The sequence below is a fragment of the Elephas maximus genome, chromosome 17, assembly GCF_024166365.1.
Source record: "Elephas maximus indicus isolate mEleMax1 chromosome 17, mEleMax1 primary haplotype, whole genome shotgun sequence".
NCBI classification, from domain to species: Eukaryota; Metazoa; Chordata; class Mammalia; order Proboscidea; family Elephantidae; genus Elephas; species Elephas maximus.
Window position 1 is genome coordinate 89,704,539 of NC_064835.1, and position 23,874 is coordinate 89,728,412.

Below are 23,874 nucleotides of genomic sequence, written 5' to 3' on the forward strand. Positions count from 1 at the left end.
CCTCTAATAAAACATCCCTGCTGAACTGCTGTCCAGGCTCTGCCAAAATCTTTCCAACTACTGGGGCCCATCAGAACCCAAGAGATTCTGTGTTCGTGTTGTCTGTCAGGTGGGATGGACATTCACCTCCTGGTGCGTTCTCTGCACTGGTTCCAGGCCGTTCTGACCTTTCTTCCGTGGGAGAATTCAGTAAATATTTGAAGACTGCTATGATATCTCACCCCTCACAACACCTGAAGAATCTTTGATCCTTGTTCCTGGTTCCTCGTGTGACCTGACTTTGCATCCCCACTACCACCGTGACTCTCTCCCTAGATGTTCTCTGGTTGTCAGCACGTGTCTCGGGGCTGGGGCCTGAAATTCTTGGGCTGACTGGGTGGCACCGAGATCCTGGCGCCTGTGTCTTCCTTGTCATGTCAGGGCTACTTTGGCCTCAAGGACCTGCTGATTTTGGTTCAAGACGCCTCAAGGAAAGTCCTGGCAGAGGGTGGGGGAAGAGGACACCCTGTGGGTGGGTCTGGTCAGGCCTGCGTGTCCAACAGTCTGAATGGAATATGTACTGGGAAGAAGATAGAAATGCTCCTTCGAGGGGTCTCACGTTGGTTTCCAGAGAGCCGAGAGCCCCTGGGTAGTGCGAATGGTTAATGTACTCGGCTGCTAACTGAAAGGCTGGAGGTTTGAGTCACCCAGAGGTGCCTCAGGAGAAAGGCCTGGCAGGCCGCTTCCAAAAAAATCAGCCACTGAAAACCCTACGGACCAGAGTTCTAGTTTGTCACACATATGGGGTCTCCACGAGTCGGAATTGACTCAACGCCAACTGGGGTAGACCAAGGCAGTATGAAAACGCTTCAGGGACGTTTTTACTCCTTTCTCCTAAACAGCATGTGAGCACTGCAACAGCTCTGGGCTAAATCATCATTATTTGTCAGAAGCAGTGAAGGGTCTGCAGTTTTACCCTACACGCAAACTGATGTGATCACCTGCTGTGTGCGTGTGCTGACAGAAAACACGAGACCTTTGGGTCAGAGACAAAGACGGTTTATTATGGGGCAGAAGCAGCAGGACTGTGTCAGTTCCCTGAGCCCCAGTCTCCGCAGGGCAACGTGGTGAGCGCCAGGTAGAGTGGGGTGTATAGTGGGAGAGAAACTCTGAAATCAGGCAGCTTTGACTTATATAGGACTGCTGGTGACTTGCCTTCCCCTCCTCTCCCCTCCCCTCCCCTCCAGAGAAGGACACAGGCCTTCCCTTTGCTCTGGAGTATCAGCACACGTCTTCTCTGGGGAGGGAGGAAGAGGGCTACTCTCTGCTACCCTGGACTGTCTCTGGGAAGGAAGACTGTCTACACTTTACTCTCCTGGGCTATCTTCTTACACAAACATCCTTAACGGGCTGTAAATCCTTTGCCCACAGGACTGACTGTGCAGAACACGAGACAATCACGGGGAGTTGTCCCCCAACAGTTATTTGGCCTTGACTTTCCCTTAAACCATTTTCTTCCTAGTGGTCACTGTTCAAATAGGATATAAGTGAACAATGACTTTCCAAGTGCATGGAAGTCAAGAGCGGCTTCGTTTATTATTTCTCCCTCCTGGGCTGCATATTCTTTGCCTTCGTATTTGGGCTCGAATGCTCTTTAGGGCCAGGGCTCCACATCACCTGGACCACAAGCTGCCTCTACACAACTCCCCCTACCCCTTACTCTTTCTCAGTATTTTTATAGCATTCATCTTGGAGGCGTTCTTTGTGGCATATTCATTAGAAAAAAGTGAAGTAGAAACTGCTATTGAGAAGAAGATTCAAGAGCTTGGAGTGGGAGTCAAAGAGTGAGTAGCATGTTTAGACTTTGTGACGGACACCCCCTCCTCACTTACAGACGTGGTTCAGCTCGAAAGACCAGTTTGTTATGTGAAAACGGAGGATGGCTGCAGCAGATCGCAAAATATTACGTGGGACACTATGTCCCTCTGGACCCAAGAGGTGGAATATGTAGGTTGGCATTGTGTCCCGCTGGTCACAAAAGGGTTACTGCCAGAAGCTCGTCATTAATGCGCAAAGTAGTCGGAGAATAGATTTTTCACTGTTGTTGTTAATGTGATGTGTCGGATAACGAGATAGTTGCTAAGTGAGGAGTTGGTGTATACCGTACCTTCAAGGTTCTGACCACGGTGCCCAGCCTGATCCCGTGTGCTTGTTGTCAGGGACCCTGACCGGATGAGTGTGCTGCATGTGGCTGGGCAGTGACCACTGGGCCAGGCGGGGAGGCCATGTGAGGGCTCTGCTGAGTAACCTCCATGTTGTCTGTCCTCCTTGAAGGGAAGAGGTACAGGATGGGGCGCTTATCGACCACGTGGACACCAAGGACAGTGGCTTTAGTGGGGGTGACGGACACAGCAAAAGGAAGGGCTCGAAAGGGTTGTACTTCAGAATTGCATCAAAAAGTAAGTTTTGGCCCCACACGAAACCTAATGCAAAATAGAACAGACACTCCTCTAAGCTGTCCTCCTCCAGCAGCCAGTGAGGGAGAAGGCCTGAATGCAAATCTCGCCTTCAGTGGGTTCCCATTGCTCAAGGACAGGCCCCTCCCCACAGCCTTCATGGCCCCCTGACTGTCTCTCTCAGTGTCTCTGCGTCTCTCCCACCACCGTGACCTGGCATGCCCGCTGCTCTTCGGCCCTGCTGGCCTGTCAGCTCCAGGGCTCCCCTGCTCCGCCTGCCCCCCCACCTGAGCAGATGCTGCTTCTCCACCTGGCTGCTCTCCTTTCCCCTTCTCGTAATGAGCCCCTCTCCTCCAGGTCTCTGCTTGAGTAGCACTCCCCCAGTGAAGCCTCCTCCGGCCTCCTGCTGTGTCCCCACCCCTTTCCAGCTTTCAGCTGGCATCAGGTGCACGTTTATAGTCCTGTGACTATTTGGCCACTGTCTGTCTTCCTTGCAGACTTGAAGCTTCTGTGCTCAGGGGCCATGTCTTTTTTGTTCTCCATTGTATTCCCAGAGCTTAATGACCTACCAGAGACGTGGGGGCCCTTAACAACTATTTGCTTAATTACTTGATTCTCAATGGATTAACAGTTGGCTGAGTAAACCCAAACCAGTCTGGATCATCTGGGCTCCAGCTGGGGTGCCCTATAATAAATTGAGACTGAGGAATCGAACCTAGATTCCAGGTGGAGGGGCTGCGGCCTGAGAGGTCACTGTCCTTCCTCCAGTCTTAAGGAGGACCTTCCTGACCTCCAGAGAGTTCATGGGATCGGTGCCTGGATTCCTTTACACCCAGAAGAAATGAGTGATTCTCTGTTCTTCATCTGTCCTCTCAATGAGTGTTTGCTCACCATGCTCAGAGCACTCTCTCCCACTCAGTGGCCCTCCTTCAGGAGAGCTGAAGTCTGTGGGTTGGATGCCTGCCCTCTGCCCAACCCGTAGAAGCTGAAGATTTGCCCGTGTCCTTGCTCCTAGGGTACCGGACCGTGGACACCCTGCTGCAGCGGATGTTTGAGTCTGAAATTGCCCCAGAGGATGAAGGCCCTTCTTTGGATGAGATTCTGAACTTCTCACCCAGTGACATATATCCAAGGAATCCCAATTTTGAAAACAGTACATAATGCTGAGCTTGGAAAGGATCTACAACTGGAAACCACAGTAAACTCACCATTTGCTGCGCCTGCTGCCTGGAGTGTCTTTGTGCAGCCCAGGTGCCTTTCTGTGTCCTTATGAGCCCGTGAACCAGCCTCACCTGTCAGGAGCCATCGGAGAAAGCTGTGGGGCTGCCGCCCTGTCTACCCTGCCTGGGGCCATTCCGAGGTCTGATCATGGGAGTGAGGGGAGGAGAAGGCATGGAGAGCCAGTCAGGAGCACTTACCGTGCACATACGCGTACGGGGCTATGCAAGGTTTCTCGTTTATTTTACAGTGTTTCACTGTTCTAAAAACTAACCCTGTGTTACATTACATGAGTGAATTATGGATGTTTAAATGTGGTAAAGGGATGTTCTAGTACAGCAGCTTTTAAGCACAGCGTTTCTTGAAAATGAAGACTATGAATGTGGTAATACAGTTCTATGACCACTGCATTTTAGCCAGGTTTAGTTTCTCTAGTCAGCAGAGTATGCCCCTAATTATTCTGCACTTTGTCACTGCCCCAACCTAAGGCCAGGTGGCGGGGCTGTGACGGTGACAGAAATGGGGGGTTAAGATCCTGCCCTGATGCTTTGCGTTAGTGCTTTAAATCAGACTAACCTGAGGACTTCCAGAAGGTGGGTCCCTGCTGACCCACCTGACACGGTCTGTGGAGCCCTGCCATCCTCTCACGTCTCTCTTTATGCTCTGTGCATCTAACACTTACATCACCTAAAATATTAAATATATTGAGTTGCAACAATTTTGCATTTATGTTGAATATTTCTTTTTTAAATTAGAATTAAATTTAATTCTATTTAATTACAAATTCAATACAGTAGTAAAGTCAGAATTTGCTCTTTGCCTTTATTCCATCTTTCCCTTGCTCCTCCCCTTTAATTCTCCCACTCACAGTCTGATACCCCCTTTCCTGAGTTTGTTTATTCTTCTGGAACTCCATCCATTTACAGTCACGTGTATTAATATAGGATACAATTGTATTTTTTAAAATCCTAAGTGGATGTGATGACATCTTTTCACGTGTGTTGTTCACCAACCTACTTTTTCCACTTACCAGTAACTTTCACGTTGGAGTATGTGTATGTCACATAATAACACACTTAAGTATATAATTTTTTTTTCATTGTGGCAAAATGCATGTAACATAAAATTTGCTCTTGTACCCATCTTTAAGTTACGGTTCAGTGCCATCAATTGCATCCATGATGTTGTGAGATCGTCACCATTACAAACTTTTTCTTCTCCCCAAACAGAAACTCTGCACCCGTTAAATGCATAGTTTAAAGGTGTTGCCAATGTCCCATACCATCAACGTCTCATGATTAAGTCCACCTGTGGATGGACCCGCATGTTGTTTCACTTGGTCAACATTAAACAATAAGGGGGTAAACCTTCTTAGTATCTTTAACGTGTCAGCACTTCAGTAGCAAAGACTCTGAGTCAAAATTATTGGGTCAAATTACTATAGAAACTTAGTTCTCAGTGGCCACCAGGGGGCACCACAGCTCTGTCCATGGCACGCCATCTCTGGTAGGGACGTAGGGATGGGGAGCAGCCCAGTCAGGGATGCTGACTTTCCCTAGGTCTGTCTGCTTGCTTTCAGTGAACTCCAATTGGCCCACATCTTGGCACATGGGCTCCTCTCTGGCACATCACAGACTGGTCTCCATGTGATTGTATCTGGCCCTTTGGCTATGAGCTGAACTGATGTCTGCACCTTGCAGGTCTGGCCCTTGGGAACAATGGAGTATGTTCTCCCCACTTTCCCCCACTCTGTCTCCCCTTTTACAGGCTGAGAAGTGGCAACCATCAGGACTCATGGAAGCCCTGTATGCAGGATGGCTTACCCCAGACTGTAACGGGAGAAGGGAATGTAGGAGTGCTCCGTGCCACGGTGCTCCATGTTACAGTGGCTTAGCCTGCCTATAAAAAGAGCCTGTCTCTACCCTAATGAATTCAGAAGTGGATGAGTCTGACCCATTCTGGAGTGGAACCAACGGGACAACTAACTCAGCCTTGAGGGATGAGGGAGACAGATGACTCCTAGGATCAGTGACAGAGAAAGGTGTGGCTTTGTGCCATGCCAGACACCCAACTATCCTCCAACCTGTGCTTCCAGCCCTGGAGAGCACGCATTTCAGATAGGCACAGGCCATGCTTGTGGTTTTCCATCAGTGTCTCTTCAGGCAATTGTGGGGATGGCATGGCACTTTGTTCTGTTGTTTGCGGGGATGCCATGAGTCAGGGGCCAACTCAACGGCAGCTAACAACAACAACAACGTGTTTTAGGGAAAATAGATTTTAGAATAATTGTCTTAGTCCACAGGGTGAATCCAAAGGGAAAAGGTGCTGGGAACAGGAGTTCCAGAATCTCCTGAGGAAGCAGCCTTATTCTTCGCTACAACTTAGGAACAGCGGCCAAGGATGAATGGAAAAAGCCTCGGCCAAGACAGGTATTAAATCTGAACCTAGAACTGAGTCCAGCTGATGTTTGAGTGTGTAGAATGGGCTGGACCCTGCTCAGTCTTCAAGAGACAGTGAGACCCAGCTCTGCTGTGTCCTCAGGAAACTTAAGCCTCACTGAGTGGAGGAAGCTGAGGTCTCTTTTCCTTCCCAACACAGATGTGTGTTGCGTCCCTTTCTGTTGTCCTTGAGATGCAGAGCTCTGTCCTTGAGCAGGTAAGCGCCATGTGTGCACGAGACCACTTAGGATTTTCCTAACCCAGACGAATAACTTATGTCTGCCATGAAGGTGATCGCCGTAGATTGTACCAGGCATGTGGACAAAAAAGACTAGTGCCGAAGTACGTCACTCACTTAGCTTGGATGGAGCCTCCCATAGTGGGGACGAGGCTGTTGCTAGGGAACCAGACTGTGAAGTTATTACCACGTGAAGGTCGTGGTGCAGACCAGGGACCACATGGACAGCAGCGGTGCCGAGAAAACAAGGTGGTCGAGTTTTTGGTATGAGCAACATGGAGGATGCTTTTGAGTGTAACAGCCAGTGGGCTGGAGGTAAGAGAGGACAGGACCACAGGGGCGAGAAGCTGAAGTCGAGTGTCCTCCCTGCCCAAGGTACCATAGCCGCCTGTCACCGACGAACCATTTAGTTCTTAGTTTGAGAAAACAACGCCTTCATCTTCTCAGTCTTGGTTCCCTTTGAAAGCAGATTTTCAAAAGGGAAAACAAAACAAATCTGGCTCTATTTACTGGTGCTTAGTTGTGTACACACTTGGTTGTTTTTGGTGCCACCAAGTTGATCTGACTCATGTTACAGTGTAGAACTGCCCACAGGGTTTTCTTGGCTGTGATCTTAATGAACGCAGGCCTGTCTTCCATGATGCTGCTGGGTGGGTTCAAACCACCAACCTTTAAGATAGCAGTCGAGCACAAACCGTTTGTGCCACCTAGGGACCTTGTATACACTTTGAGGGTTAACCTTAATGTGGGTTCAGCTGATGAGATCTGTCCTGGATCATTTTCGACTTCCCTCCAAGTCTGAATAAATGTGCAATTGATCAACTTAGATCACATTATTTTCAAAATAAAAACATTTCGGGAGAACATTAACGATTATTTAGAGATTCAGGCAAATCCATCTGGACTAGAGGCCTTCTCCAAGTTACTGAATACAGTTTCAAAAAAGTCTGTGGAACTAGAAGATGAAGGAACTTCAGGTGTCTCTTCTGAGTGGGAATCAACTCAAGGGAACACGACGAAAGCAGCAAGTTTCTTCTGACTGCAGACGGGAATGAGATCTGACTTCTAGGAAGGCTCCAAATCTGAGATTTGTCCAAAATCGTGGCTTGTGACTTTAACGCAAAACCCTTTCCCCAAATCTAGAATCAGAAACCAAGCTTCGTACGCTGTGTGTGTTGCCCTCGTGAGGCCGACAAGCCCCAACGTCACGAAGTAGCCCTTTAGTGTTCTCTTCCGGCCTGGTGCAATGGTTAGGTGCTTGGCTGCTAACCAGAGAGCTGGCGGTTTGAACCCATCTGGCAGCTCTGGGAGAGAAAAGACCTGGCAGTCTGCACCCGTAAAGATTACAGCCTAGAAAACCCTAAGGGGCCAGTTCTACTCTCTCACATGGGATCGCTGTGAGTCAAAATTAACTCGATGGCACCAAACAGCAACAACCCAGGATTACACATTAACTTGGAAAATTGCTGGGTTAATCTTCTATCACACTGAAATAAGAGTAATTTGCAACCACAAATTCCCCTGATCACACAATTAAAGGTTCCTCAAATGTACCAGAGCACCCAAGTTATCTGAACTGTATTCACACACAAACTACAGTGCTTGAACCCTGCCTTCATTCGACATAACTGCAGAAATACAACAAACTGACTTGCCTAGGGCTTATTAACAACACAAATTTCTGAATGTTCCACGGGAGGTTTTACAGGAACTTGACTCAGCAGGTGGAGAACAGAGGAACTCAAAGAAGACAAAGTGTAATTACCTCCTTGGCCCTGCTCTCATCCCAGCAGAAAGAAGGTGTTAAATTGGGAAGTGTCCCGATTCCCTAAAGGTCCAGGGGGCATCAGCAAGGAGAATCTCATTCACTCAAATGCAGACTTTTCTTGATGTTTAGACCTCAAGCACAAGCTCTTTATATCCCTGGATCTCTGAGGTTAAATACCAGGAGTGGGGTTGCTGGATCATATCGTGAACACGTTTAACCTTATAAAAAGCTGCTGCATTAGTTTCCAGAGTGGTGTGCCTTTCTACACTCACACTAAATACGTGACTCGGCTGTGCCATAGCCTCACGAGCACATGGAAGTGTCAGTAATTTTTGTTTAGCCATTCTAATACGTTAGTGATATCTCATTGTGGCTTTAATTTCCATTTCCCTAACGGCTATGTGAGGAGCCCTGGTGGCGCAGTGGTTAAGTGCTTGGCTGCCAACCCAAAGAATTCTCCAGCCGCTCGGCGGGAGAAAGATGTGGCAGTCCGCTTCCTTAAAGATTTACAGCCTTGGAAATCCTATGGAACGGTTCTACTCTGTCCTATAGGGTTGCTATGGGTCAGAATCGACTTTGCAGCAGCTTTTTTTTTTTTTTAATGGCTAATGTGATGAAATGAGATCCTTCATGTGGCCTTTTGCTGTGATCCTTTGGAAAAACAGCTTGGGAGATTTTTCTCCCTAAGCCCTGAGGCTTTACCTTTGCCCTAGTTTTCTGCCCCAGAGGGTTTGTTACTTTTGTCCAGGTTTACTGGCATTTCCTGGGTAAGCTGTAAACAACTAGTGGTTTGGTACTTTTTGTCTGGTCGTAGGCTGCAGCCTGCCCTGTGATTGGCCTATTTTATACACCTTACAGGGATTGGTCAATATACTTATGCAAATGAAGTGTCTGTGGTCTACTGAAAGGGGATTGGTCAGTTCATGGCCCTGGTGGGAGGGAGGGCCATGCCTTGAAATTGACACATTGCCTTTATATGCAGCCACAGAGGTTGGCAGACAGAAAGACAGAAGATGCAGAAAGCAGAAAAGGCAAGAAGAGAGAAGCAGAGAGAAAGGAGGGGAGAAACCTCCTAAAAAGAGCTGTAACACTGGTCAAAGGCTGTAACACTGAAGATATCGAGAGGCCCAGAAGGGGCTCTGCAGCAGAGTCAGTGGTGATACATAGAGGCCAAAGGCAGAGAGGTCTCTCCTGAGGGTTCCAAGAACTCTGTCCTAAGGGGGTCGAGAGGAGCCCTGCACAGCTGAGTGGGCACACGGTAGAGAAGGGCCTGTTTGCTTGCACAGCCGAGAGGAGCTGTCCAGCACTGGAGAAGGACATGCTCTCCTCTCTGGGGGAACCTTCCAGATTTTGCCTACATTGCTTCCTGATCCTGAGTTGTACCCTGTTGCTTCCTTAATAAACCACTTCCCGGTAAGTGTGGTCTGTGAGTTCCGTGTGGCCACTGCCATAGCCATGGGAGGACGCCTGATGTCAGAATTGGTGAAAAGCTTGGAGAGAGAAGGTGTCTGACCTCCACCTCACAGGGATCAGCTTCAGGCACTCTGGTCATCTTCCCCCAAAGTTAGGCAGGTTCTGACACCACTACTCCAGCTGTACAGTTAGTGACTACCCATCTGTCAGTTTGTTGTACTGTGGTGGCCTGTGTGTTGCTGCGATGCTGGAAGCTGTGCCACTGGTATTTCACACCAGCAGGGTCAGGTGGACAGGTTTCAGCAGAGCTTTCAGTCACACGAGAAATGCAAACTGAACTACGAAGCATAATTTTCACCTGAACAAAACCCTCAAATTTGACAACACACAGGACAAGGCTCTGGGGAAAGCTGTTCTTACACTTTGCTGGAAAGACACTTCAATACGACCGTTCAGCAGGGAAATCTGTTGATACTTTCCGTATCTACCCTCTGACCTGGCAAACCCTGGTCTAGTAATTTATCCCACAGACACGTTTGCACCTGTACTCACTGTTTTGTTCCAATAAAATTTTGAAACCAATATAGTGTCTCTAAATAAGGGATTTGTTAAATAAACGATGGTACATCCGTATAGGAGACTCATATGTAACTGACCAGTAGGCTGAAAAGATGGGCAAGAAAGCTGTGAAAGTGTTCATGCGTGTTCACATTTACTTGTAAACAGAAACAGATGGTTCTTTAACTTGATTAAAAATGTCTATGTCAACCACTAAGCCGGCATCATTAAACTCAGTGGCTACACGTTAGGAGAGCTACCACTGCAGCAGAAGACGAGGACGCCGCCGTTCCTTACCCTCCTCTGAGGGCAGTAAAGGAATCAGACGGAACAGTCACCACAAGCTGGACGTCGCACGACATAAACAAGCGCTCTTCCCTGATGATGCTGTTTATCTGGAAACTCCAGAAGAATCAACTGAAAACTTTTTCCAGAAATCAATAGGCTTCATACATCCAAACTTCCAGCTGGGAAAAAAATTAGATCCTATTCAAAATGGCGACCAAAAAAGTTTAGTCCTAGTATTTATAAAAAAAATTAGAGAATTTTTTTTCCCAACTTTTCAATTGAGTGGCTTTTTAAGGCAGAAAACCTGAAAGTCATTTAAAACTTTATCAGTCAGAACACAAAACAAAGTTTAAAAACTTCTTCCTGACAACAAAGGCTTCAAGAAAAGTCATGACAAATGACAAACTGGGACCAACACTGGTGCCCCTTATACAAAGGGCTGCTATAAAAATCCAGCCAAAAAATGGACAAACGATAGTGTTCACAGAAAAAAAGAAAACACATAGCTCTTAATTTATATGAATATATTTGCTCTAATTCGTAACGGAAACGCATATTAAGACAGTGAGGAGGTATTTTTCCACCTGTCAGACTGTCAAAGGCCAAAGAACCTGACCTCTGATATTGGAAATGTGGGGAAACAGGGACTTTTATATACGTTGGTACAGCCCCTCTGGACTATTCGAAAATGCTGACTGGAAATTCTGAATGCGCCTACCTCTGGCCCAGTAATCCTACTTCTAGGGATTTACAGATATGCCATGTAATAAAATATTATAAAGCCAGTAAAAAGAACGAGACCACTCTACACGTACTATCATATTCTCTACTACAGGTTAAGTGAAAAAAAGCAAGATGTAGAAATTGGCTAGTTGTGTAAAACATACAGTCTGTCCTAGTTATCTAGTGCTGCTATAACAAAAACCACAAGTGGGTGGCTTTAATGAACGAATTTATTTTCTCACAGTTTAGGAGGCTAGAAGTCCCAGTTCAGGGTGCTGGCTCTAGGGGAGGGCTTTCCCTCTCTGTCAGCTCTGGAGGAAGGTCCTTGTCTCTTCAGCTTTTGCTTCCTGGTTCCTTGGAAATCTCCATGTGGCTTGGATCTATTCTCACCCCATCTCTCTCTCTGCTTGCTTGTTTAATCTCTTTTTCTCTCTCAAAAGAGACTGACTCACGACACACCCTACACTAATCCTGTCTCGCTTAGGTAACAGACAACCCATTCCCAAATGGGACAACCACAGCCATGGAGGTTAGGGTTTACAACTCATACTTTTGGGGGAACGTAACTTAATCTGTAACAGTCTATACGAATATGCACGGAATCACTTTAGGAAGGACTCACAAAAAGTGAGTTGTGGTGGCTGCCTCTGGGACGGGAAACATGGTGGCTGGAAATGAGGGTGGAAGGAAGCACCGGCTCTTTCCCTGGAGTCTGCGCCATTGCCAGATGTGTTTCCTTACGATGCGGAGCAAAGAAGGGACGAAGGGAAGGAGGAAGCAAGGTCAGTTCAGCTCTAGGACATGTCCAGCTTTAAAAGTTAATAAATGCTGTATCTTTAGACCCGATTGACATATAAAGGTTATAACACTATTTTCGAGATGCAAAATTTTCCTTTGAATGGTACTTTAAAAAAAGAAAAAAAAGGCATGACAATTTAATTACACCTGTAATATTTCCCATGGATAGTGATGAAGAACAGGTACAGCAAAGGACAGGAAAGTTGAAGTCCCACGGATGTGGGGGGAACGTTCATGTTTTATACAAACACAAGACCTCTTGTTTGGAAAAAAGAAAAGCTATTTTGGCCTTTTTAGGTTCAATGTGAACAGGTCAGTGTTTAAAAAGTGATTCCTGGGTAGTGTTGACATCCAAATTATTCTCACAAGGGCTTGTCTGCCAGAAGGGCCTGATTAACTGCCATACAGGGGCCTTACTGTGTGGTGTATTTGTTGAAATATCTACAATGACTAAGTCACATGGACGTATGTTGTGGACTTTATTTTTAACAAACATTTACACAATAAATGGGGCTGGCACTTACAAAGTGACCTCCAGGGAGCATTCTCACCCACTGTTACTTCCGTGAACGCTTGTATTCTAAGAGCAGCACAATCAGCCTGTTGCGCAGGGTCCTGATCTTGTTTGAATAGTGTTGTTGGAAGGTTTTCTTCAGCTTTTGCCTTAAAGAATCCAAAGATGGAAGCTGATGACAGTCTGGTATATTCAACATGATATGAAAAAATTCACTCCACATGTCCAAATGAGGAAGCCTGAAGAGACAAAGCACAAACAACAGATAAATGTAGCCTTCAACATAAACAGCAATACCACCCCATAATATAACAACTCTCAACTAAATGCAACTTAAAATACCACAAATCGAGAATGAGAACATTGAATCTACTATAAATAAGAGAACCTAAGGATCTAATTAAATGTCTATACATACCTTGTTCCAAAAAAAAAAGAAGATTTAAGATACACAGTCTTAATTGAAGCCACTCCTGGAGGTCATCTTTGAACCAAATAATACACTGGTTCATAAAATAAACAATATCACCCGTGAGTACTGTGCTCCTTTAAATAATCATCCATATGAGACCAAATGGTCAATATTTATGCTAAAGCCAAGTTAAGAAGGTAAGAGGGGGCAGGGAAGCTAAATAACGGAAACAGAACAACCAGAATGGATGTGACGGGAATGCTGATACACCCTAAAAAACGTAACCAGTGTCACTGAACAATATGTATAGAAGTTGTTAAACGGCAACCTAATTTGCTGGGTAAACCTTCATCAAAAATACAGTAAAAAAAAAGAATAAAGCTTAAAAAAAGAAAAATCTAGGCTTTAGTAATAGCTCTTTGGTGGGAAAACTATTTATTTTTTTTAAAGAAAATATATCTGCTTTTGGCTAGCTGTACATACTGCTAGGCCTTGATAATTTGGCCAAATGGTTCTGAGCCTGACTGCCTATGTGCCAGGCCAGGTGGACAGGCTGGGACCCAGAATAGAGCTCGGGCTTGAGTGCCAAGTCCTGTAATCGTTAAAGTTGACTGCAAACACCCGAGAACACGGAGATGAGGTGCTGGGGACAAAGCTGCACGCAACTGAAGTCGGGCTCCAGACAGCAAACTGAGCCACTGACTTGGGCGGGCTGAGGTCACAGCCTCTCCACACCGGTGGGCGCACCGGAGGCTCGTGGAGCTGGAAGCCTTGCTGGGTAACAAACTCTCTGCTCCTTGGATTACGGGCAGGACAAAGAAGACAGTATCCGCCGAATCTGATGACTCATTAGGCAAAGTACGCACAGTTGCTATAAAGTCTTCCTCCAGGCTTGAGCCTGAGTACAGCATGGTACATCTCATAAAATTATTCCTGGCTCTTTCATCTTTTTTTTATTTTTTGGAAGGCAGGGTGAAGAGAGGAATATCCAGTTTAAATTTATTTTGTATAAACATTTGTGAAAATCCATCAGGCTGTATACTTAAGATGAGTGTACTTTTTGGTGTGTTTTTATACCTTAAAAAAATATATAAATAATATGTAATGAACACCCATGTACCAAATACTCGGCTTACACACACACCGCTGACAGTTTGTTCAAACATTACGCTGGGCGCGCCGTCCGGCTCTCTAGTCAACCTTCACTGTGATTTTAGAGACCGAAGGCGCACAGTCCTGAGCCATAAAGCCTGTCCCACGACAGCTCGCTAGCTGCCTCGTTGCGTTACTTTGTAATTTACGACGCACCTTCACAGACATTATTTCCTTTGCTCCTAACAGTAAGCATTTGAGGAAAGTAGGATCAGTATTATTCCCGTTCATATAGACAGGAAACAAACGGGCAAAAACCCGAGGTTCTGTGAGTGTGAGCTGACTTCTCTAAAGGGCAAAGGGCAACAGCTGACTGTACAGGGCGCCAGCCGCTCGGTCAGGGCGCCTCAGTGACTCTGTGAGGGTGGTGTCTGCCCCACTTTTGGAAACCGGGGATCCGAGGTGAAACTCTGTCCCGTGCTCAGGGTCACAAGGCTCCCTGTGCCACGGCTGTGCCATTTCACATCCTGCCCAAGACATGGGTTTTCCGTGCAGACACAGAATCCACTTCCCCCCTGATGGAACCCAACTCTCTAGTCTATTTGTTCTCTTGTCGCTACAGCACCAATGCTGATACCCACCTTCTGAAGAGACCTTCAGGCTTCCAGGCTCCTCCTTCGTTTTTCACTTTCATGTAAGTGCCAAAGAGCATGCAGTATACTGTCGCTGCAACGCCAAAGTAATCAATCTATAAAGAAGATGTAAGCCATAATTATAGACAACTATAGTAGTTGTCAGGGGAGGTGCATTTAATGATATCTAGTCTCTGTCACCACCTGTGAGACCTTGGAGCACGTAAACGATGCTGCAGTATCTACTGGGACCAGTGGGATGGGTAGAGATAGTTGTCTTCTGTCTGGTCTTTTTAATTTAGGCAACTTTCTAACTTAGGCAACAAGCGAGGGAATCCCGTGATTTCACCCTTAAAGGATTATGGAAGCCATTTGTTCAGACAGCTCACTGACATGCCCTAGACCAAAACCAACCCAGTGCCGTTGAGTCGATTCCGACTCATAGCGACATGCTCTACCAAATGTCTATCCAGGCTTTGCCAAAAGGCTTCCGTTGGAAGCAGACAACCTACCAACTTCCATGGTGGCCCTCTGGAAAGTTCTGTCTTCCAGAGCTTCTGTATCCTTCATCCTGCCAAGGGCACATGAACTGCTCTAGCCCTCTTCACGTTGCCAGCTGTGAAGTCCACCCGACTCCTGACCCGGGCTCTGGTGAGAGTTCTCTAACTGTGCCTCAGGCTCCTCTCTGGGTGTGATGTGTTCACAACTGAAAAGAATGCTGCAGCGTGGACAGAAGACGACTACCTCTATTCACCCCACTGTCCCAGTAGACATACACCATCGTTCATACACCCTCTGGTCTCACTGGTAGTGATACAGACTAGGAATAACTGAAATGCCCCTCACCTAAAATCCCTACCCCTTCCCCTCTGTATCAGGAGCTCCTGGAAGCCACACCTCCCACCCAGAACCTGTGCAGCTGGTTTTGTTAACCAGGTTCAAAACTTTCTGTTTATTCCAATTAGTATTCTCTTTACTAGACATCCAACATTTTAGTTTGCTGAAAATTCTGCTAAGAATTTTAATTTACTTTTTTTTCTTTTTAACTTGAGCTTGGTGTGCTGTTTAATTAACATCTATACTCCGTGTGTAGGAAACCCTGGTGGCGTAGTGGTTAAGTGCTACGGCTGCTACCCAAGAGGTTGGCAGTTCGAATCTGCCAGGCGCTCCTTGGAAACCCTATGTGGCAGTTCTACTCTGTCCTGTAGGGCCGCTGAGTTGGAATCGACTCGTCGGTAGTGGGTTTTGGGTTACTCTCTACACAGTCACTGAAAACACAGAAAACATTCATTGTGCTGGGGTTAGAGGCAGATTCCTGGGGCATATTACTACAACTGCCCCAGGATAGTAACAATCCGTTTCTGACACCCTCGGATCCGACAACATCATCAGTTGGAAGTCTGAGTCCACCACCTCACCTGTGAGAGGAGCACAGGTGTACCCAATACCGTGCTCCAAATCAGCCTGGACTGGGCACACTAGGTCTCCCCGTCACCCTGGCCACAAAGGGAACCAGGTGTGCTCCTCATGGAATGGCTTTCTTTCTGGAAGCTTCAGACCATTAAGCATCAGCTCACAGAATTTACCTGCTTTCCTTTTCTGGGGATGGAATCTATACTTGACCAATAAGAAGGCAGTGTTCTTCAGTTTTACCCTTGAGTTCCATCAGCTCTAAGTTCCATCCCACCTTCAACTACTGTTCAAGGACCAGCTCACACTAACCAGATCCTCAAATAGATTTTGAAAATCTGAGAAGTACAGTGAAAGAAAACTTTTCCAAACCTCTCATTTTAGTTGTATACCTGGTAGCTCCATGGTTTCTTGCTGAGCATCTCAACACACTGGAAACCAGATGTTTCACACTTGGCTGCAAAGGTAGTTCCTTTGGGAAAAAGCTTCATATCTATACTCTGACCCAGGTCAATTAACACCAAGCCCGCAGAGAAATCATCGTCTTCACCGTCCTGTTCTAAAAACCTGAGTCAAACACAAACAAGTGTCAGGCTGCATGAGAACACGCACTAACAGGCTACTCAGGAAATGTTCGCACGAGAACACGCACTAACAGGCTACTCAGGAAATGTTCGCACGAGAACACGCACTAACAGGCTACTCAGGAAATGTTCGCACGAGAACACGCACTAACAGGCTACTCAGGAAATGTTCGCATGAGAACATGCACTAACAGGCTACTCAGGAAATGCTCGCACAAGAACACGCACTAACAGGCTACTCAGGAAATGTTCACACGAGAACACGCACTAACAGGTTACTCAGGAAATGTCTGCAGAAGAAGCCCGTTGCGTGCGCACCACTTGCCTGTTTCCAAGGATGAAGTTGTCTGGCTTAATGTCTCCATGAATGATCTCGCAGTCATGGACTTGTTCAATCATGTGGAGCATTCTGATAGCAAAAGAGATGACTAGAGCTTGAGGCATCACTTTTTCAGGGGTATTTTTATAGAGGTTAATGGCATTCTGCAAACAATGGAAAATGGAATCCTTAGTGGACTGCACAAAATTAAATTTCAGGTCTAGCTTTGCACCTGTCCTCCCGACAAAAGCTTCAATTACAGAAGGTACAAAAATGTACTTTAGTTACGTTCACGCCCTAAAAAGGAACACGCGTCCACTCACCAGGAGTGTCCCATAGCTGAAGAGGTCCCCTACCAACACGCTGCCGTTCTGGAAAAAGTGGGCGGAATAGAACTTGATAAACATGTGTTGCATACTTGGCTTTAGTCTCTCCATCAGCTGGGTCCCAATGTAGAATTCCCAGGGGTTGGCAGGCTTCTGCACCTGCAAATCAGGTAAGTGACATTCATACCCAGCCTCATTCAGGGAAATGAGAGCAGAAGGCAGCCCCGTCCCAACAATGGCATGGGGCAGAAAGTGGTGACACGCTGTGAGCTGTTGCTGCAGTGACGGGCTTGCTGTAAAACGATTTCACCGGCGAGACAATTCTGAATCCTTGTAGGATAGTTGTGTTTTCTAATTGCTGACTACAGAACTGAACAAAAACATCACTGTCTTAAAAAAAAAAAAAAAAAAAAGCAGCTGGCAAACTCAAGTTCTAAAACTCATTCTATACTGTACGCAAAACTCCTGAGGTTGTTTACCTTTAAAATAAATTTCTGTTTACTTCTGGCATCATTTGCATCATCTTGGGCAGCTTCGTAGACTTGGGCAAAGGCTCCTTCTCCAAGAAGATGATCAATGTAGATCACCAAGGAACCTTGGAAGACATCAAAACAACAAGATATTAAAGACTTTATCAAACTCTCTTGGTGCCTACATTTTACTAAGTGAAACGAATGTAGCTACCTTAGGAAATGCTGTTGCAGTCTTAGATGAAAGCTAGGTACCTACCACAAAACAGCTACCCCCCCATCATCAAATGATCTGTAGTGGAGGACAAAGTCCAGGCTGCTGGGCCCCAGGCTTCTGCTCAGGCACACCCTCTATGGAACGATTTTCTCAGAAAATGGGTAATACCCACACTGCCTGCTTTGCTGTACTGTTGTGATATTAAATAAGAAAAAAAGTAAAAAATTCTCTGTGAAGTGTTAAACTTCTTAATACTGATTAAGAAGGGCAAAGTATAACTACGAATATTTCTAATAGATAATGTATTTTAGAATAGTTTTTGATTTACAAGTTACAATGACACAGTGAGTTCCAGTGTTACCCTTACAGCCCTGGTGTCTTTCCCACAAAACAAGGAACCAAGGCTGGGTATGGCGACTAAACACACTTGACTCAGGCTTCAGTAGTCTTTTCCCTAACGTCCACCCACATCAATTTAGCTGTCCTGGATCCTTAGTCTGTGATGTAGCTCAGACTCTCTGTATTTTCAACAAGCTTGGTCATATGTACGATGCTCCCACTGAAGTTCTTCTGTTGTTTTCCTTGTGGTTACACTGAGGCTACTGGTTTTAGGGAGGACAACTACAGAGGTGAAGTTCTAATAGAATCCTTAGTTAAAAAAATTTTTTTTTAATTCGCATATTTAAAAATCAAATACAAATGAGACAATTACAAGAAGTGTAACATATATGTAATGGGAACATCAGAAGCAGAAGATAGACAGGAAGGAAAATTTGAAGGAATAATACTGAGAATTTTCTAAAATTAATGACAGACACCAAACCACAGATAAGGGAAGCTTAGAGAATACCTAGCAGGATAAATACCAGAAAACTACAGTTAGGTGTATCATATTCAAAATCCTCAAAGTCAGAGAAAACAAAAGCCGTGTGTAAAGAACAAGAATTATATTTCTTTTCAGAAACCATGCAAGCAAGAGGAATGGAATATTTAACATGCTGAAAGACATTCAGAATTTTGTACCCAGCAAAATTATCCTTCAAAAGTGAAGGAGAAATATTCCTCCCCCCCAAAATTGAGAGAATCTGTCACCAGTAGAGCTGCCTTGCAAGAAATGCTAAAAGCTGTTCTTCAGAAAGAATCACACAGGTCGGCCCCACGTGAGCAAAGGGCCATCCAGCAGATGACAGTTTGGGCAAAACGTTAGTATCAGCAACGTACTCAGCAATTACGGCTCATAAAGAAGTGAAATGAATGACAGCAACGTTAAAAGCGACGGGAGGGAGGAATTGGGAACATTTAATATGTTAAGACAGAGAAAATGGAATCATATATAATACTCCATTAGAACTAGAGAAGGCATAAAAACAGTGGAGGAACAAAAAAAAGAAAATAGTAGTTACAGAGTTACAATATGATAGATATTAATTCAATTATATCGATTATCACTTAAACCTAATGGTCTAAATTACCAATTAAAAGACAGAGACTGACAGGATGGATAAAAAATAAGACTCTACATGTTGTCTACAAGAAACCCACTCTAATATATAAAGACACAGATAGATTAAAAGTAAGGAAATGGTTGCCAAGGGCTAGGGGCAGGTAGGTGAGGAATCAATAGATTAGGTGGAGCACAGAGGATTTTTAGGGCAGTGAAACTATTCTGTATGATACTGTAATGGTAGATACCTGACATCTCACATTTGTCAAACCTCACATAACTGTAACACAAAGAGTGAGCTCTGATGTCTGCTACGGGCTTTAGTTAATACTAACATATCAATACCAGTTCATCAATTGTAACAAATGTACCACACCAATGCAAGACGGTAATAATAGGGGATAACAGGGGAAGCTGTGTGTATTTGTAGGAGAGGTTTATGGGACCTCTTTGAACTTTGTGCTCATTTTCTCTATAAACCTAAAACTGCTTTAAAAAAAAGTCTTTAAATTAATTAAAAAAAAAAATCAACTACAAAAAGCAAATCTTGAGGTCTTGCTCCCACTGTTACCCACGTCCACCATGTCTCCCACCAACAGTCAACCATTTTTCTTTGTCTGTCGTCCTGAGCTCCCTGGAAATACTAATATGAACACGTATAATCATGCCCCCTCTTTTCAGAAACACAAAGTAGCATCCAGCACATACGCTTTTCCCCTTTTCATTTAACCCACAACACCTAGTACGGTCGGAGGTAATTCCATACCAGCAAGAGCACCCTCATCCTATTATAGACACCTTGGAGTTTACTGTAGAAGTGTGACCTGGTGGGTTTAAAACAGTCCCCTATTGGTCCCCAAAGTTGTCACCAATATTTTCCACTTACATGTAGATGTCATGTTGAATGTATACAATTCTATCTGCAAAGAATTCTTTAAAATGGGACACCTGAGTCTAAGAATATATGTATTTTTAATTTTAGTTTATTTTTAATTTTTATTGTGCTTTAAGTTTACAAACCAAGTCAGTCTCTCATACAAAAACTTATATGCACCTTGCTATATACTCCCAGTTGCTCTCTAATGAGACAACACACTCCTTCCCTCCACTCTCTATTATTGTGTCCATTTGGCCAGCTTCTGACCCCCTCTGCTCTATCATCTCTTCTCCAGATAGGAGCTGCCCACATAGTCTAAGGTGTCTACTTGATCCAAGAAGCTCACTCTTCACCAGAATCATTTTTTTATCCCATAGTCCAGTCCAATCCCCATCTGAAGAGTTGGCTTTGGGAATGGTTTCCTGTCTTGGGCTAACAGAAGGTCTCAAACCATTAAGTCTGTTTTTTTTTACGGGAATTTGAGGTCTGCATCCCGAAGCTCTCCTGCTTCCTCGGGGGTTCTCTGTTGTGTTCCCTGTCAGGGTAGCCATGAGCTGTAGCCAGGCACCATCTAGTTCTTCGGGTCTCAGGCTGATGTAGTCTCTGGTTTATGTGGCCCTTTCTGTCTCTTGGGCTCATATTTACATTACGTCTTTGGTTTTCTTCATTCTCCTTTGATCCAGGTGAGTTGAGACCAATTGATACATCTTAGATGGAGGCTTGCTAGCGTTTAAGACCCCAGACGCTACTCTCCAAAGTGAAATGCAGAATGTTTTCTTAATAGATTTTATTATGCCAGTTGACTTAGATGTCCCCTGAAACCATGGTCCCCGAACCACCACCCCCGCTATGCTGGCCTTCGAAGCGTTCAGTTCATTCAGGAAGCTTCTTTGCTTTTGGTTTAGTCCAGTTGTGCTGATCTCTCCTGTACTGTGTGCTGTCTTTCCCTTCACCTAAAATAGTTCTTATCTACTATCTAATTAGTGAAAACCCCTCTCCCTCCATCTCATTTCTTATTTGGGTTATTTGCTTCCTCTCCTGTTTTTCTTTAGTCAGTTTGGCCAATGGTTTATCAATTTTGTTAAATTTTTCAAAGAACCAGCTTTTGGTCCTGTTAACTCTTTCAGTTGTTTTTCTGTTCTCTATTTAATTCTGCTCTAATTTTTATTATTTGCTTTCTTTTGGTGCCTGAGGGTTTCTTTTGTTGCTCTCTATTTGTTCAAGTTGTAGGGATAATTATTTGACTTTGGCCCTTTCTTCTTTTTTGGATGTGTGCATTTATTGCTATAAATTGACCTCAGAGAACTGCTTTTACTGTGTCCCAAAAGTTCTGATAGGAAGTGTTTTCATTCTTATTGGATTCTACGAATTTCTTTATTCCATCCTGATGTCTTCTATAGCTCAGCCATTTTTGAGCAGGGTATTGTTCAGTTTCCAAGTGTTTGATTTCTTTTCCCCGATTTTCCTGTTATTGATTTTTACTTTTACAGCATTATGGTCTGAGAAGATGCTTTGTAATATTTCAATGTTTTGAATTCTGCTAAAGCTTGGTTTAATGACCTAATATGTGGTCTATTCTAGATGTTCCATGTGCACTAGAAAAGAAAGTATACTTGTCTGCTGTTGTGTGGAGTGTTCTGTATAAGATTATGAGGTCAAGTTGGTTGATTTTGGCATTTAGGCCTTCCATGTCTTTATTGAGATTCTTTCTGGATGTTCTGTCCTTCGCCAAAAGTGGTGTGTTGAAGTTTCCTACTGTAATTGTGGAGGTGTCTATCTCACTTTTCACTGCTGTTAAAAGTTTTTTTTTTATGTATCCTGCAGCCCTGTCATTGAGTGCATACATATTTAATATGGTTATATACTCCTGGTATTTTGTCTCTTTAATCATTATATAGTGTCCTTCCTTACCCTTTGTGGTGGATTTTACTTTAAAATCTATTTTGTCAGAAATTAATATTACCACTCCTGCTCTTTTTTGATTGTTGTTTGCGTGATATATTTTTTCCCATCCTTGGAGTTTTAGTTGGCTTTTGTCTCTAAGTCTAAGGTGTGTCTCTGGTAGGCAGCATATAGACAGATCTTGTTTTTTAATCCTTTCTGCCACTCTCTGCCTCTTTATTGGTGCATTTAGTCCATCTACGTTCAGTATAATTATGGACAGGTATTTTTTATGAGTTTAGTGCTGTCATCTTGATGTCTTTTTTGTGTGTTGTTGACAGTTTCTTTTTCCCACCTAATTTTTTGAGCTGTGTAGTTTATATATTGTCCCTTCCTCTTATTCGTTGTAGTTGATTTTGTTTCTGCTGAGTCTTTGTTTTTTACTTGTATTCTATTTTGATGTGTAGGATTGTTAGTCTCCTTTGTGGTTATCTTAATATTTACCCCTATTTTTCTATGTTTAAACCTAACTTTTATTTATATCGCCTTGTCTTCCTCTCCATATGAAAGATCTGAGTACATTTCTTAGTCCTTCTTCATCGTTTTAATGTTGTCTTCTTTTACATAATGACATTGCTGTTACCCTGTTTTGAGCCTTTTTTTATATTGATTTATTTTGTGATTTCTCTATCAGGGTTGACATCTGATTGCTCTGTCCAGTGTTCTAGTCTCGGGTTGACATCTGATATTATTGATTTTCTAACCTCAGAACTCCCTTCAGTATTCCTTGTAGTTTTGGTTTGGTTTTTACGAATTCCCTAAACTTCTGTTTATCTGGAAATGTCCTAATTTACCTTCATATTTGAGAAACAGTTTCACTGGATATATGACTCTTGGCTAATTTTTCTCCTTCAATGCTTTATATAAGTCATCTTGCATTCTTGCCTGCATGGTTTCTGCCAAGTAGTCTCAGCTTATTCTTATTGGCTCTCCTTTGTAGGTGACTTTTCATTTATCCCTAAGCTGCTCTTAAAATTCTCTATCTTTGGTTTTGGCAAGTTTGATTATAATATGTCGTGGTGACTTTCTTTTAAAATCTACCTTATGTGGACTTCGATGAGCATCTTGGGTAGGTATCTTCTCACCTTTCACTATCAGGGAAGTTTTCTGCCAACAAATCCTCAACAATTCTCTCTGTATTTTCTGTTATCCCCCCATGTTCTGGTACTCCAATCACTTGTAGGTTATTTCCCACATGATGCCTAGGGTTTATTCATTTTTTAAAAATTCTTTTATCTGATTTTTCTTCAAATATATTGGTGCCAAGGGCTTTATCTTCAGTCTCACTAATTCTGCCTTCCACTTGCTCAATTCTGCTCCTCTGACTTTCTACTGAGTTGTCTAATTCTGTAATTTTATTGTTAATCTTCTGTATTTCTGATTGCTGTCTCTCTATGGATACTTGCAGCTTATTAAGTTTTTCATTATGTTCTTGAAAAACCTTTTTAATTTCTCAACTGCTTTATCTGTGTGTTCCTTGGCTTGTTCTGCATATTGCCTGATCTCATTCCTGATGTCTTGAAGAGTTCTGTAATCTTTTGTATTCTGCATCTGGTAATTCCAGGAAGGCACCTTCATCTAGAAGATCCCTTGATTCTTTGTTTTGAGAGCTTGTTGAAGTGATCATGGTCTGCTTCTTTATGTGATTTGATATTGACCGTTGTCTCTTGGCCATCTATAAGTTATTGTATTAGTTTATGTTTGCTTACTATATCCTAGCTTCTTGCTTCGTTTTGATATGTCCAAATAGGTTGCTTGA

General features: G+C 44.1%; 2 protein-coding genes across 17 annotated transcripts in view; one reads left to right on the forward strand and one right to left on the reverse strand.

The window, feature by feature from the left end:
• Positions 1 to 10,080, forward strand: part of LOC126060746 (two pore calcium channel protein 1-like) — a 50,425-nt gene extending 40,345 nt beyond the window's left edge. For 4 of the 16 annotated variants that reach the window (XM_049857009.1, XM_049857011.1, XM_049857013.1 and 1 more), the window contains 4 exons: positions 1,710 to 1,823; positions 2,314 to 2,438; positions 3,451 to 6,082; positions 9,080 to 10,080. In XM_049857009.1, coding sequence (XP_049712966.1) covers positions 1,710 to 1,823; positions 2,314 to 2,438; positions 3,451 to 3,596 — 385 coding nt within the window. In that variant the 3' untranslated portion in view covers positions 3,597 to 6,082; positions 9,080 to 10,080. Of the gene's footprint in view, positions 1 to 109; positions 1,824 to 1,873; positions 2,439 to 3,450; positions 6,083 to 6,194; positions 6,309 to 9,079 lie in introns of those variants that run through there. The other 12 variants (XM_049857005.1, XM_049857004.1, XM_049857002.1 and 9 more) reach the window with 11 other exon arrangements.
• Positions 10,081 to 12,201: 2,121 nt separating this feature from the next.
• The window catches only part of BUB1 (BUB1 mitotic checkpoint serine/threonine kinase), a 64,349-nt gene continuing 52,676 nt past the window's right edge, over positions 12,202 to 23,874 (reverse strand). Inside the window, exons 20-25 of the mRNA XM_049857187.1 lie at positions 17,646 to 17,761; positions 17,164 to 17,325; positions 16,847 to 17,004; positions 16,330 to 16,504; positions 14,537 to 14,643; positions 12,202 to 12,630 (exon numbers count right to left, since the gene is read on the reverse strand). Coding sequence (XP_049713144.1) covers positions 12,435 to 12,630; positions 14,537 to 14,643; positions 16,330 to 16,504; positions 16,847 to 17,004; positions 17,164 to 17,325; positions 17,646 to 17,761 — 914 coding nt within the window. The 3' untranslated portion in view covers positions 12,202 to 12,434. The remainder of the gene's footprint in view (positions 12,631 to 14,536; positions 14,644 to 16,329; positions 16,505 to 16,846; positions 17,005 to 17,163; positions 17,326 to 17,645; positions 17,762 to 23,874) is intronic.